Source organism: Ostrinia furnacalis, unplaced genomic scaffold (assembly GCF_004193835.3).
Source record: "Ostrinia furnacalis isolate ACB-3 unplaced genomic scaffold, ASM419383v2 OfSCF1268, whole genome shotgun sequence".
Classification (NCBI taxonomy): Eukaryota; Metazoa; Arthropoda; class Insecta; order Lepidoptera; family Crambidae; genus Ostrinia; species Ostrinia furnacalis.
This window is the reverse complement of record NW_021131507.1, coordinates 950,738-965,590: the sequence shown is the minus strand read 5'-3', so window position 1 is coordinate 965,590 and position 14,853 is coordinate 950,738. Positions and strand designations below refer to the sequence as shown.

Below are 14,853 nucleotides of genomic sequence, written 5' to 3'. Positions count from 1 at the left end.
TATTAGGAACGTAAAAAAATTTTAACTAATGTCCGTATTGTTCCAAATTCAATAAATTCATTAAATTATTGAATACATTTACTTTTATTTCCAACCCATTCTTTAATAGGTACGTGCTTAGCTAGGAAAATAACATAGATAAAATTGGTGTTTAGCTGAACAATTATATCTAAATTTTAGTTATCAAGTTATTTTAATTTAATGTATTACTATAAAATTATATTTCGTCATCACCATTAACATAAGATCATTACCATTTTAATAAAATCATTACCATTGGGAAAACGTCATTACCATTTTGTGAAAAAATATTTGGACGCTTGTTACTTCTAAAATAACGATTGAATCTAAGGGCCTCACACTGATCTAAAAAGCTCATTGCTTAACCTTTCAGTTTAAGCTAGTTTGCACGCATTCCTGTAAAGTTTTTCAAAAAACGTAAAATAAATCTCGCGGAATCAAATCGGTGGATCTACCCGGCAGCTTTATGGTCGGGGAATCCCCTATCAACATTACTTATGCCTAAATCTTTTACTTGAAAAATGACCTTTTTACAATGCTATATGGTCTGTATTTGTGTACATTGTATGAATGAATGAATTAGGCTTGTGTAGTACATGTACTAGGGATGTACTATTATAATAGGAAGCAATTCCTTTAAGTGAACGAGAACGAACTATAGATGACCCACGCTGAACTGTCCCACCAAACTCAATGACAGGGGGGCGCTACCATCGTTCAACTATATGGTTTCCAATATGGCAAAAATCGGAATCAGCGATCCGGTATTGACGGTGGCGCCCCACTGTCAATGTCATGGATAGGACAGTTCAGTATTTTGGAACTATATTCCTTTTTGGTCGTTGAAATCCACTGATTTTTTACTGTCAATTTTGACATTGACACTGTGACTGACATACTTTTTTTTTTGAGTAACATAGTTTTGGAGCTCTATTTTAAACAGCTAGAAAAATAAAATTTCTGGGAATTTGGCTGTATGAGCCTGATATCATTGCCAACCCACAATCTTTATGAAGAACATTGACAATTGAATTGACACTGCACAGAGCCCCGATTACGGTAATTTTTAACGTCAACAATCCAGACACGCTTCTCGATTCTGCGATACCATTGGTCGTTCAACAGCGTACGTCAGCTGTTTTGACCAATCGTATCGCAGAATCAGAAACGCGTCTGGATTGTAGACGTTATAAAAGTTACCGTAATCGGGGCTCTGTATTTGTTGTGTTGTTGGTTTGTCGCAGGTTTGTCGTTACAATTTCAAAAAATGATTACGTTTGTGTTACGTTTAGTGTGCTGAAAATCTAGCAGATAACCTTAAAATAAATAAATAAAGTTCTATAAAATGGATAATTTGTTTCATAAGTGCAGATTGTGTCTAAAGCTGGGTGACTTTTGTTCTATATTTGAGCAAGATGATTCCATAAAACTGTCCGAAATGGTTATGGCTTTTACAAACCTAAAGGTAAGTTAGATTTATGTATAAACTTTATACTAAATTGGTTATCTTTTGCCAATTAAAGCTTCTTTTGTAATGAATCACATAATTCAATCTAACCTAAAAATTTTAACTTGTTCACTGTTCTAGATTTCTGAAGGTGATGGCCTATCGGATCGTGTATGTACTTCATGTATAGAAAATCTAAGTACAGCGTATTTGTTTAAACTGCAGTGTGAACGAATAGATACGTTACTCCGGACTTGCCCAGGTTAAAATCTGTATTTAATTCATTTTTTTTACATACGTTCTGTAGTCTTACTAGTGAAAGTGAACAGTCGAGTTACTATTCTCCTCTTTAATTTAAATTCTAATTATTTCAGATGCACAGCTTGAGAAACCGGCTGCGACTGATTATAATGACTTATTTAACCAAGAATTTCATATGCATACAATTTATGGCTCTGTGGAAGGTGAAAATGATGAAAATAATGTAAAAGACTCCAATCCTACGCCTGAACCACTTGGGAACATCCACGAAGTAAGTGATGAAACTGATAGTGATATGGACTCCATAAAGTGTGCTCAATGTAGTCAATCCTATAGCAACCAAGGTGCCCATATCTGTAATGTGACATGCACTATCGAACATTATGACTTGCAACGATCCAGCAGCAACGAAACCCTTGTTGCAGTTGATGCACCACCAGCCATCAAAAACCCTTTTATCAAATCAATTGACACTCCAGTCATTGTATCTTGTGTTCTTTGTGACAATAAATATGAAGACTATGATGACTATGTCATTCATATTAACAAATGTACAACGAATGTAAAGTTGCACCATTACGTATGTCCCGTGTGTCACGAAATATGCACTGCAAAGCTGGCATACTTGCAACATTTGAAAGATGTGCATTTTAAAAAAGAAGAAGTAGTATCTGATGAACCTAGTGTGGATGTTGTGGACAGTTTCACTGCTATCTACGAGAAATCTAGGAAACCGAAATCAGTTCGACGACAAATAGGTTGGTCTATTGAAGATATTTATCAAGAAATTGACTGCAAAAAAGTCGAAGAGAAAGTGACACCAACGTCCAGCCCTTTAAAGACATTCTTTTCTAGGTTGGGGAATGAGTGAGTTGTACTCCTTTTTGGCATGTCTGGGGCCTATCGTGACAATGCTTCACTAACAAAAGTCTTGAATTTTCAGCTTGTAGTACTTACTTTACTGTATTTGGGATATGCCATAGATTCAACAATGTAGATACTTTTCTTTAGGCTCTTCTATTACAGCTTTTAAAAAAAATATGTATGAGTGCCCTGGAAAGGGCCTATGTACTAAATAAACTATTTTTTTTATTTATTAGGTTTTAATAAATACTGTTCAAAACCGATCATTATTCTCTTCTATTTATTTTTCTCTATGTATATCTAAGATAACATGCGATGGAATGATTGAATTTTTGTAGCAATGTTATTGTAAATACTTTGGAAGTATAATTTTTGTCAATTGGTATTTTTTACTCTGGACTCTGGTACTACTAAAATTTTTCAACTACTTTTTTGTGATATTTTGAATTCTAGGTCATTGAGTAGACAAAGTACACCCAAGAGAGTAAGCTTTCGCAAATTAATTGAGACTGGAAAAGCCAAGACTTCAAACTACATTCCATTCCGGAAATACATACAAAATTATAAAGAGAAGAAAAAAGCTACCAACTACAGTCCCATAGAGGGAAAAATGCAGTTATCAAGCAAGATTAGACTGTCAATGCCTGGTGGGACTTCAGGTAATGAATACCTAGAAATTTCAATGCACAAAATGTGACGCGCGTACAGTTCGTTCGTTTCAGCCGAATGACGTCCACTGCTGGATAAAGGCCTCACCACATCGTCGGTCCACCTAGCGGGAGGCCTGCCCACACTAGGTCTCCTGGCTCGTGGTCACCACTCAAGAACTTTTCTGCCCCAGCGGCCATCAGCTCTGCAAGCTATGTGCCCCGCCCACTGCCACTTGATTTTAGCGATTCTTCGGGCCATGTCAGTCACTTTCGTTCTCCTGCGGATATCCTCATTTCTGATTCATCACGCAGGGAAACTCCGAGCATAAAAGCACGCATCATCGCCCTTTGGGTGACCTTGAGCCTACAGTTCATTTACGGCAATATGCGCCAAATTAATGCTAATCCGGAACCGCATTTCATAATATCCTGCTTCATCTTGAACTTGCCACAAGTTTTTTTAAATGATTATGTATTGAGTTATTATTTTTTTCTTTTCAGATAGTGATTATGGCACTGTAAGTGGCACATCAGAGGAATCATGGAGAATGAAGCAGAATTTAATTTGTGCATGTGACAAAAAAGTGTTTATGCTCTCAGAATCCGTACATGTGAGTAACTGTAGTCGTGCTTGTTTTTATTTTTAAAGTCGCTGTTTATTGTACAAAAAGAACCCAGCAGTCCAATAATTAACATAACTACGAAATTCGGCACTTATCAGTGGATATATTGTACTTGTTTTACATTCAAGAGGTGTAGCAGTTACAGAGTTATCACGTATTGATAAAGGCTCATTATCACTTAGTTACATCTTACATCAGCATCCTTACATCTTACACGAGTTATCAACGCACCTCGCTAGAATGCGTCTCTTCCGGAAGGAAGTGGGAACTTACCCGCACAATCCGACACTGAGTTTCGAACTCAGCACATTAGCTGGCATCTCTCTATATCTCTATGGGTTGTAAGATGTTGTTCTATAACAAAGTGAAATCCTCAAAGCTAGACTAATTTAAAAATACACTTTTTACAGGATAGGGACAGGATTGTGTCTATGATAAACGAACTGGGCGGTGTGGTAGCAGAGAACACGAAAATGGAAATGTTGGCCACACATTTCATTTCAGTCCTGCCGAACGATACCTACACTGGCATGATGGTATGCGCCCTGGCGACCGGCAAGTGGTTGCTTCACATCAGTTTCGTTTACGACAGCTTCAGATGCAAAAAGTTTATGGATGTAAGTGGTAGTGTTATTTTTTTTTCTATACTTGCGACGTCTTAGGCCTCAGCCTCGAACTTAGCGGGCAGCGGGGCGGCGGCGGCGCGGGAGCGGCAGGATCTTATGCGTAAAATCAAATAGACCGGTTCTCGAAAACAGCGGCGCGGCAGCGGGGCGGCAGCGGGCAACGAGCGGGCAGCGGCGAGGGAGCGGGCAACGAGCGGGCAGAGCGCACTCCTTCTTTTGCCCACAATAAATCGAGCGTTAAGAATAAATTTGAATCGAAATAAAATTGTCGCCGTTGTTCAGACATTTCGTTTGCGAATAAAAACAAATATCTCGACAACACAACCCCGAACACAACACTTCGCCGCTAAAGCGCCGCGCGAGCTGCCCGCTTGTTTCGAGAACGGGTCTGCGTTGCCCGCCCCGCTCCCGCGCCGCCGCCGCTCCCGCCCCGCTGCCCGCTAAGTTCGAGGCTGAGGCCTTACACCCGTATTCACAAACAATACTATGACGTCTCACAGTGCACCGTGCACGTCGACGCACAGGGTCCCATAAACCTAATCATAGACAGTACTTGAGTGGCAGAAACACACAAACCAATCACAGAGCTCTATTCAACGCTGTGCGTTCGACTTCGCATAGCGTTGCTGCTTCACTTAAGTAAGCATCGTTTGTGAATACGTGTGTTAGACTTCAGTAGAAATAGACCGCGAGTCGAGAGCGTTAGGCTGATTCAAATGCCAAGGCGCGCGCGCACGGGCCATTTTTGTGTTTCATTTTCTCTTTATTAAAGTGCGCGCATAGCCTTACTCTGACGAAAGCAGTCCGGGAGGCGGTAGAATGTAAACTTCATTCTTATCATTTATTTTCGATGTTCCGGCGTCTGTTACTATGCTTTTTATTTTGTAATATAAAATATGGAATATTTCTCTTTTATTTTAAGGAAAGTATTTATGAGTGGATGAGACATCCAAAGATACTAGAAATAGATAACACGAGTGTCGAGGTGGCAAAGGCAGCTGTATATTGGCACCTGGAGTTGCAAGCACTAAGCGCAAAGTTTCCTTTCGAGGGCAAACAAGTTGTGCTCATCATGAGAAAGAAGTACCGACAATATTACAACATGGTGTTCAAGACTCTAAAAGCAAAACCAATAACATATGATCCGAGGTAAATATAACTTTAATTTATTGGTCAAGACTTGTCTCAGTCTCACATCTCCTTTATTTCACTTAGCAAAATACAAGTTATTATTATTCATCTACTAGCGCTAGCCGCCCGCGACTTCATACACGTGGACCCCGTTTTACCTCCTTAGGGGTGAAATTTCGAGTATTTTTTTTGTTTTCCCGGAAATTATTCGTACTTTTCTCGCCGTAAAAACCATCCTTGAACAACGAACACATTAAAAAAAAGAATTGGTAAAATTGGTCCAGGCGTTGTTATGCTTATGCGCTTACCAACACATTTTGCGATTCATTCACATAGAAGAGTAAGGCCTCTCGCTCACAGCAACTTTTGTAGCGATGCAACCACAGATCACAGAAACTTAAGGGAGATGTGAAAAGGGGGCGGGGCCGGTGTCGCAGCAATATGCCCAAAAACAGAACACAATGCTCGTGAAAGCAATGATGACAGCAGCGACGTCATAATGTAAACAGCTTACATTGCTTGCGTAGTACTAAAGATGATTCGAACGTTGAGTACTGATACCGCAGTGGATAATGAGCACATATTTTGATTTCTTGTGTGTGAATTTCTAATGCGACACTGAGTTTCGAACTCAGCGCATTACTTAGCATCTTTCTTTCTATATCTCTATAGAAGCAAGTTATCTCCAAAACAACCGTGCGACCATGACCGACGACATCTGGGAGAGAACGGAGGGAGGGTGGCGCGGCAACTGTAGCGATCGCATGTAATTATGTGCCGCGCGTTTGCATCGCGACAGTATCGCGTTTGCATCACGACTGAATGTTTATTTAGGCGAGAAGGGCACACAGGTAGCAACCGCATTGCGACTGTATAAACGTGCTACTGCATCGCCGTGGGCGAGGGGCCTAAGAGAAAGCTATTAAAAATGTAACCATGGTTAATACGGGTCAAAGCGGTATTATGTACTGATCGTTTCATCCACGAAGACGTACCCCACCAATTTTTGGTCGAGGAAAGTGCGGGGTGCGGGGAGTTTGATCCGAGCAATCCGAGCATCATTATTGTACTGTGCGTGTGCACTCAATGATAATTTAGCGTGTGCGGGTAACACTCAAACATTAGCGGAAGAATGGTGGGGCGCGTCTTCGTGGATGAAACGATCTATACGTAAATGCAAGTAGATATTCTATCCTGGTGCTAAGATGTTTATGGTATGTCATTGTCCTGGTGTAAATTATAACATACTGTAAATATTCAAAGTATCGAAATTCAATCACAGTCTTTGAGTTTAGAGCTTATATTAGTTTCATTTATAATTTTCAGGACACCAGGCAGTTGCTGCTCTGCTGACTACTGCTTCGTGGACATGAAGATGATAGAAAGAGTGAAACTTCGCTTTTTTGCTCGCCATCAAGTTCCTGTCTTCCCCTATCAATACATATTAGTATACCTGCTGAAAAAAGGCAATGTGGATGACGAACATAAGTATTTACTTCAAGAGTGCAAAAGGATTCCATCGAGGGATACTGTTGACTATTTAAATCTTACATATTGAATTATATAATTAATGTTGATACATTCCTATTTAGACTGTTACTTTTATTGCATGGGCATGGGTAAAGCTAATATAAGTAGATAATATTTTATATACACACATTATAAATGCTTATGGGGCCATATTAGATAAACATATAGATATCTAAATAAAAAGTTGTTATTGGAGAAAAACGTTTTATTTTTTATAAATCAAATTAGTGGTGAGCTCTTCTTCCAGTGGTGTGAACTCTAGGGGTATTCTGTTGGATGATAAGCCGTTTCCTTTTTACGTGCATCTGTAAATGATTAGTATTAATCTAATGATGTATTATTGTATCGTGAATTCAATGTAAATCGAACCTACCCTTGTATAGAACAGCCAACAAGCTACGGTTGCCAATATAGTGCCGATCATGCCCCATAGCTGTTTAGAGTTTGGGAATAAGTCGTCGTCAAAATGTGATTTTTGTTCTGGCTCATCACAACCGCAAAACGATATCAACATTATATTAAAAACCAATAAACATTGAGAATCTAAACATTTATTTACAGCCTGCCTAACTGACAATTTTGACTTTGTAACTCTGACTCTGTCTTAACGACAATTATTATGAAGTTGGAACCGAAAAGGATGCAGTAAAAAGACTACTTATTTTTCTTATGTGCATGTGGATTGAGTGATTCTTGCAAAAATCGAAAATTGTATCCAGAAGAGACCCATCATGATAGTCAAAAGCGGTGTGCCCTAGGTCAGGCAGCGCCAGCCAACTATGGCACCTGGGACAGTAAGAAAGTTTTCCATTTTGAAAATTAATACCATATTTTAAAATAAAAATACGCATAGAATAAAGAAATCAATTCGTCGCCAACGCTGCAAAGGGGCGAACATCATACAAACGGTCAAAAATATAGTTTTGTATAGCCTGACCAGGAACATAAAAACCCTGGCACAGAGGCGCTTCAATTGCATTTGATAGTGCAACACTGAGTACAGTCGTACATGTGTTAAATTAATAGGCTAAATTTATGTATCAGGATTCAGGATTACGGGCTAATTTGATATTTTCATAAATTAACGAAAAATATTATTAAAGATAACCTGGTTTAAATAAATTAAATGAAACCATCAATCGAGCTAGTAGGATTTATTTTATTATTCATCAATAATCAAATTCAGAACATGAATATTCAACTGCAATGTCTGCTCATGAACGCTTCAAACTCGGTACTTCTTTCCCAATTCCATAAAATTCAAAACTTAGAAAGTGACAAAAAACTTTAAAATAGGTAGTTGAAACAGACTACAGCTAATTTTCATAGTGGACTGTACCATACGATAAACATGTCAGTCAATTTGACAACCTTTGTCGGAAACATTATTCAATGAAAATATTGTCCGAACCCTTAGTATTTCTCTTCGACAAATACATTAACACATCGTGAACCACTTTTCTTTCACGACTATAAAAATATTTTAGCAATTTAAGTCACGAAATCAATTGCACACATTTAAAATAAAGTTTGTTTACACTTTGACAACAATAGACTGACATGCATGGTGACATGTGAATGAAGTTTTCAGTTACTGTTGCCATTAAAAGAAATTAGTACCATTAGTTTTCCGCAACATGGCGAGGGTTTTTATGTTCCTGGTCAGGCTATAAACAGAAATGGTCCATTCTAACAGGCACCTTTTTTACAAGCTTTATTGACTTCACTTGTTTAATCTACTGTATAATTTTATAAAAAACGGATTTATGTATTTTTATTAAAGAAATGTGATTAGATTTGTCTTATATAGAACATAGTCCCTATTCTGGGCCCCGATTACGCTAATTTTTAACGTCTCCAATACAGACGCGCTTCTTCGATTCTGCGATACGGATTGGTCAAAACAGCTGACGTCAGCTTACTTTAGAAGGCGTGGCGTGGAGGGCACGGAAACTTTTGTCTTCTTACAAGACCGTGGCGCTGAAAAGGTTAAGTTGACTGATTTTATGCGTATGGCAACGGCAAGGCAACTCTCAAGTCACGGGAAATTACCTAAATTAAATAAGGCTAGTATAAGAAGTATAAGGTAGATAAATACAATCAAAATGAGACATAAGATAATTTAAGTGATACGTAGCAGTATTTTAATGGCTTAAGTACTTGCCTCCTTATTAACTAGTAATAACCTATACAGTGACCCAATTAGTCTTAGATAAACTAAAATATCTTTTAATGTAAAATTAAATAAATTGGTGAGTCTTTTAAATTTTAGTTATCTATTTACCAACCAAATGATAGCTTTAAAATAATAATAATTTAATGTAGGTAGTTTCAATAATAATTATGGCCAAGTGAACGAACTTAGTGGACGAAAGTTTTGAGTACCGTGCGTGTGAGTTCGTTCTTTGTTCGCCATGTTGCATTCTTCACGTTTAGATTTTGTAAACGAAAAATATTTAATAAAATTTTAAAAATTTGGTTAAAATAATTAATTAGTCGACAATGTAGACACGATACCTACATAGCGACAGTGACTAGTTGTCTCCCTTACGGAAATCTATTTGTTTTAGTTGTAACGATACAGCACATCAATAGTTTTATACCAGCAACTGCTAAGTAAATAAAGAAAACCACAATGGGCTGTATGTGGTCTAGTGAGGTAAGTGATAAAAATTCTTTGTACCGATATTACTTAGATAAATTACCAATTTACTTAAATATTAACAAAAATAGTGACAACTTAAATACATTTATCCTAAGCTTTCTCTTGTAATAAATTGCATTGCATTATCTGTCATAAAGTTAGCATAAAACTAATTTAATCTACTTTCTACATAAAGCACTGTAGTAAAATCAATTACTACAGTGCTTTATGAAAATATAAAAGGTGCACCTCCATCCTATACCTAAGCCTAGTTGCTTATAGGTTGGCAATTTAGGTAAGTTAAGTACCTACTTACCTACCCATAATAAGTATTTATGAAGTAAAACGTTCTTAGGTTCTTTGTTGTATTGTTCTAGGATGCTAACCGTTGTATGTACTGTAATCGCAGGCGAGTTAAGAATTTGATTTTCTTTAACGGTGTTTGCGAAATTTGTATTCGGCAATCATCAAGACAGCAAACAACAACAGCTTCGGTAAGTGTACCTATCAGATTTTCTTCTTCTTAGATGTAAGTGTAACTTAAGTATCTGTTTTAAACCGTAGTATTGCATATTAAATAGGTGTCGGCGTCTTTGTTTCGAAATCATGTTGACGACTTGGTCTTATACCCTCGCCGCATGTCGCCCGGACCTGTCGGCGGCATCACTGCAACTTCAACTTGCGTAGTCCGGCAAATACACACGTCACCTTCGACACCTTCCTACACTGCATCAAAGGCAAAGGTACCTTCCTATTTCAAGCAAATGACTACATAAATTAATATAAAACAAATTCGCTTTCCACTGTCTGTCCCTATGTATGCTTCCTAGATCTGTAAAACAACGCAGCGGATTTTGATGCGGTTTTTTTCGCTGTCTGTTCCAATGTATGCTTCCTAGATCTTAATATTATATAACGCAACGGATTTTGATGCGGTTTTTTCAGCTGTCTGTCCCTATGTATGCTTCCTAGATCTATAATACAACGCAACGGATTTTGAATATGATGCGAGTTTTTTTAAATAAGTACCTACCAAGGCTACCAACCTAGATAAGAGTGATTTAGCACCCGTACGAAGCCGGAGGTCGCTTCGCTAGTCTTAAATATAAAATAAAGTAACTTAGGTACCTACCTACCAATAAAATTTAACCTATAGTCTTTTTCACGTAAGATGATCCGTATGACACTTCAAGGTTATTCATATTACGCATACTACATATGCAGAATATTTTTGAAAAAATATTTGTATTTTATTAGCAATATAATAAAAATAAATTAACTACTTGTCTTGAAATATATAGTAAAATCTGAGTCTATTGATTATATTTTAATTAAATACGATGTAGAAATATTTTTTATTTAATGTACGCAATGTGTGAAACGGAATAGATTTAGTGCTGGGGTATTTCTTGTGTGATAAAATCGATTATTTCCGCGGTTCATTAATCGATTGCAGTGAATACTTAGTTATTAAAAACATCACAAAAATCAACTATATTTTTCGATTATTGACTTTAATAAACGCATTGAAAATAATTTTACTTTAAATTAATCGTTTTTAATTTAAAGAAACAGAACCAGTAGATACTTTTTAGGAATCGTTTTTTTGAACACGAACCATGAAATTTGAATATTATCAACAAAAAATTGTTACAATAATATTTGTAATTTAAAAAATAACATGTTTTTTGTTAAATAACACCTATACAAAATATTTCTCTAAAAGTAGGTTATAACTAACTCTTCGAAAAAAATCGAGAGATAAATCGCTATGGTTTAGTTATGTGACATCTCTAAATCTTTCAAACTCAAAACGTCATACGAATCATCTTAGGTGAAAAAGACTATAGGCTATGTTGTGCCTATGCTAGCTAGGTCACCTAAATAAAATACAATGTGTAAGAAACAGTGCCCCGATTGCGCTAATTTTTAACGTCTCCAATTCATTGGCGCTCCTTCACCAGTTGCGCTCCGTTTTTTATTCCAGCTGAGGTGCAAATTCAACAAAGACGAAACAACGAATTTAATCACTTTCCAATAAAAGTCCGAACACCTTATTTTTTCACTAAAACACAGCAAATGTTCGAGTGAAGGCGTTCGACTTGAGTTTGAGAAAAAGTAGCTCTTTCAGCTTTTACATAAAGAAGCAGTTGAGTTCTGTTTTCGTTTGAACTAGCTGTTAAGCGCGGTGTTTGTGATTTTCGTTCGTCGTCTATCGTCTAGTCGCGTTGTAGTTGAAAATATTTAGCGCAATCGGGGCCCAGCACTCTCCACATCAGCACACATCAGTCATTTTGTTTGCCAAAAAATACCTATGCTTTTGTTGCTTTACTTGGTGTTTTATCATAATGAGCTGTACGATAGAAAAGTACCTAAAAATGTGTAGGCAGTAGAATCCCGATTATCCGGATTAAAACCAGGGGTATCCAGGATAATCGATTTAAAAATAAAATCAAACAATAAGATTAACTTTTCACTTTAGAAAAGGGTTTTAAATACATCAGTTAGACCACTGGGTGAATCAATTTCTTTTAACAATGAACCAAGACGACAGTGTTGCCAACTCGGATTTTGAAAAAGTCGTAGGACAGATTAGAAAATTACGTAGAAATGGTACAATTTCCATATAGAAAATACGTAGATCTACGTACTTTTTTTTCTGAATGAAATGAAGAGAGTATAGGGGTAGGTAAAAGTAGTAAAACGACAATTTATATTACCCTAAAAGTAGTAAAGTACACTTTTATTGTGTATTATTTTCAGAAATATTTTCTGACAGGCGCTCACAGCATTTTTTCAATGGGGAAATGTTAAAATAACATTAGTTTCGACTTTTGCCACATGCCAATTATCCGTGATCGGACTATAGTTCCAAAATACTGGACTGTCCTGTCGATGACATTGACAGTGGGGCGCCACCGTCAATACTGGATCGCTGGTTCAGATTTTTGCCATGTTGGAAACCATATAGTTGAACGATGGTAGCGCCCCCCTGTCATTGAGTTTGGCGGGACAGTTCAGCGTGGGTCATCTATAATAACCCATGTGACATGAGTCATCTGCTTTGGCGCGATGTGTTGAGTGGCGAGGTGAGTGGTGTCCGTTAGTATGAAACGGAACGTTTATTAACTTTTTCGCGAAAGTAAAGGAAATTATGCCCATTCAGCCTATTTTGCAAATTTGATAGAAAATACGTAGATTCTGGGACTGAAGTTCGTAGGTTTGCAAGGAAGGCTTAAAATACGTAGATCTACGTAAAAATACGTAGAGTTGGCAACCCTGCAAGACGATGTTTGTACCGTGTCACGGTGGCGGCGCCGAACCATATCACAGGAGGCGCCGTGCCGTGTTGATGGGTCCAGGCCCTAAATCTGTAATTAGAGCCATTAGCCATGAAGAATGAGGCCGGATAATCGGATATCCGGATAACCGAGATTCTACTGTATACAGGGTGTTAGGTAAATGGGTATATGAGCCGACACTAGCCCATGATAACATGGTCATATAAATGGTAGCTATGGTGAAGTCAGAAAATTGATAGATATCATTTTTTTAATAATTAAAATGAAGATTCATTTTAATTATTTAAATTTTCATACAAATCGGATTTTATAAAATTTATTTTGGGCAGAAAATATAGTAAGCAGACATTTTGCATTTTGACCACACTGGCCTTCCTGTATGCTGCTGACTGTACATACCTAACTACCTACATTATTGTTTAAAGGTAAAGCCGTGACGCATTTTAAAGTAAGCGTGTTTTTTTAGTCTTTTCAAGCAAAACCGCTTTACGGTGAATATCGATGCTCTTGCGGTCGATTTTGGAAGAGTCAACTGTCATGGGCACGCGCCTACCAAATCTGTAAGCGCTGCCGTAAACCAGTGTTTGCGCACAAACAGGTCGGTGAAACTTAATTACCCTATTTTACACCTTTTACATCTTACATTTACCTACCTTACGTCGCTTTAGAGTGAAAATCTCAGAAATGCATTTATTCTCATAATTTATGCATTTCAGTCAATCATTCAAAATAGTACAGTTTTATCTTCCTCTTGAAAAAATACTTCTTTTACACTTATGAGGTTTTCACTATATGTAAGGCGTGGTCGGTATCGGTATACGTCTTGGTCTAATAAATAATGAGCCTTATTCCTATTCCATGTTGCACTGCCTAATTACATTAAAAATCTTTCAAAATCAAAGAAGTCGTATCACTGGTAAATATTCAACAGACATGGTGAATAAATAATAAATAATTTATTTACAGAGAGAACTGCGCCCCAGTGACCGATCACAAGACAAGGAAAATCGTCAAGAACATCAGAGGGAATATTGCCAAATGTGCCAGCAGCTTGGACGCTATTGTGGGAATTATGGCAACAACGAGAAACGTCGCATGAAGAATAATTATTCTTACTAATTTTTAATGGAAATGTTATGATTCTAAGAATTATATGATTTATATTTTGAATGTGTTGTCTGTAAAACTGAATCTACCCTAAGAATCTACCTGCCAACTTGGATAGGTACCTTTTGCGATTGTTACTAAAATGCCAAATTAATCTATTCTAATAATGCGTAGTAATAAAAGAACAACATTTACCAAAGTACATTTTTTTCTTACTTTAAAAGTAAATAGGTGAGGTCCAAATTCTATTAGATCATGTTTTCAATAAATCAATCAATATAAATTAATATTTGCCAGATAACTTTTATCTGGTGAATAAAACTGAATGAAGGCGCGCGAGCACGGGTGAGTATTGTCACCGTAACAGTCTCTTTAAAGATAAGAATATGTACTACGTTCTCTCTTTTTCTCTTTAAGAAAGTGTTGAGAAAGATACACTGTCACGGTGGCAAAAAGTCACCCGTGCGCGCATAGCCTACTCGAACAATTCTAAAAAGAAATCATACATAATAATAATATAATAATAAATCGTTGATTGATTGTTATCTGCGGTAGTAAAATGTAAAGGTACCATTTTCATTTATGTACTAAGTTTTGAGCCATATTAAAAAAATAAAACTAGCAATAACATAATTCTTTTACAATTT

The 14,853-nt window shown here is 37.0% G+C and overlaps 2 protein-coding genes across 3 annotated transcripts; both read left to right on the top strand.

Annotated features, from left to right (window-relative positions):
* The first annotated feature begins 1,366 nt into the window (after positions 1 to 1,366).
* LOC114352195 (uncharacterized) lies at positions 1,367 to 7,303 on the top strand. The gene is made up of 8 exons (XM_028303704.1): positions 1,367 to 1,486; positions 1,610 to 1,730; positions 1,843 to 2,596; positions 3,047 to 3,252; positions 3,745 to 3,854; positions 4,277 to 4,483; positions 5,415 to 5,641; positions 6,950 to 7,303. The coding sequence occupies exons 1-8, from the start codon at positions 1,367 to 1,369 to the stop codon at positions 7,179 to 7,181; spliced, it is 1,977 nt and encodes a 658-aa protein (XP_028159505.1). The 3' UTR covers positions 7,182 to 7,303.
* A 1,978-nt stretch (positions 7,304 to 9,281) lies between these two features.
* On the top strand, positions 9,282 to 14,780 carry LOC114352154 (uncharacterized). Of its 2 annotated transcripts, XM_028303633.1 has the most exons (6): positions 9,282 to 9,405; positions 9,724 to 9,812; positions 10,175 to 10,291; positions 10,379 to 10,540; positions 13,566 to 13,697; positions 14,066 to 14,780. In XM_028303633.1, the coding sequence occupies exons 2-6, from the start codon at positions 9,789 to 9,791 to the stop codon at positions 14,216 to 14,218; spliced, it is 588 nt and encodes a 195-aa protein (XP_028159434.1). In that variant the 5' UTR covers positions 9,282 to 9,405; positions 9,724 to 9,788; the 3' UTR covers positions 14,219 to 14,780. The 2 variants fall into 2 exon arrangements, with proteins under 2 accessions (XP_028159434.1, XP_028159432.1); XM_028303631.1 differs by lacking the exon at positions 9,282 to 9,405 and having other exon boundaries at positions 9,554 to 9,812.
* The last annotated feature ends 73 nt before the right edge of the window (positions 14,781 to 14,853 follow it).

Coding starts and splice junctions, on each gene's coding strand:
- LOC114352195 (XM_028303704.1), top strand. CDS start 1,367: ATGGATAATTTGTTTCATAAGTGCAGATTGTGTCTAAAGCTGGGTGAC. Junction 4,484..5,414: donor GATGCAAAAAGTTTATGGAT/GTAAGTGGTAGT, acceptor TTTTATTTTAAG/GAAAGTATTTATGAGTGGAT. Junction 5,642..6,949: donor CCAATAACATATGATCCGAG/GTAAATATAACT, acceptor TATAATTTTCAG/GACACCAGGCAGTTGCTGCT.
- LOC114352154 (XM_028303633.1), top strand. CDS start 9,789: ATGGGCTGTATGTGGTCTAGTGAG. Junction 10,292..10,378: donor AGCAAACAACAACAGCTTCG/GTAAGTGTACCT, acceptor CATATTAAATAG/GTGTCGGCGTCTTTGTTTCG. Junction 13,698..14,065: donor CAGTGTTTGCGCACAAACAG/GTCGGTGAAACT, acceptor ATTTATTTACAG/AGAGAACTGCGCCCCAGTGA.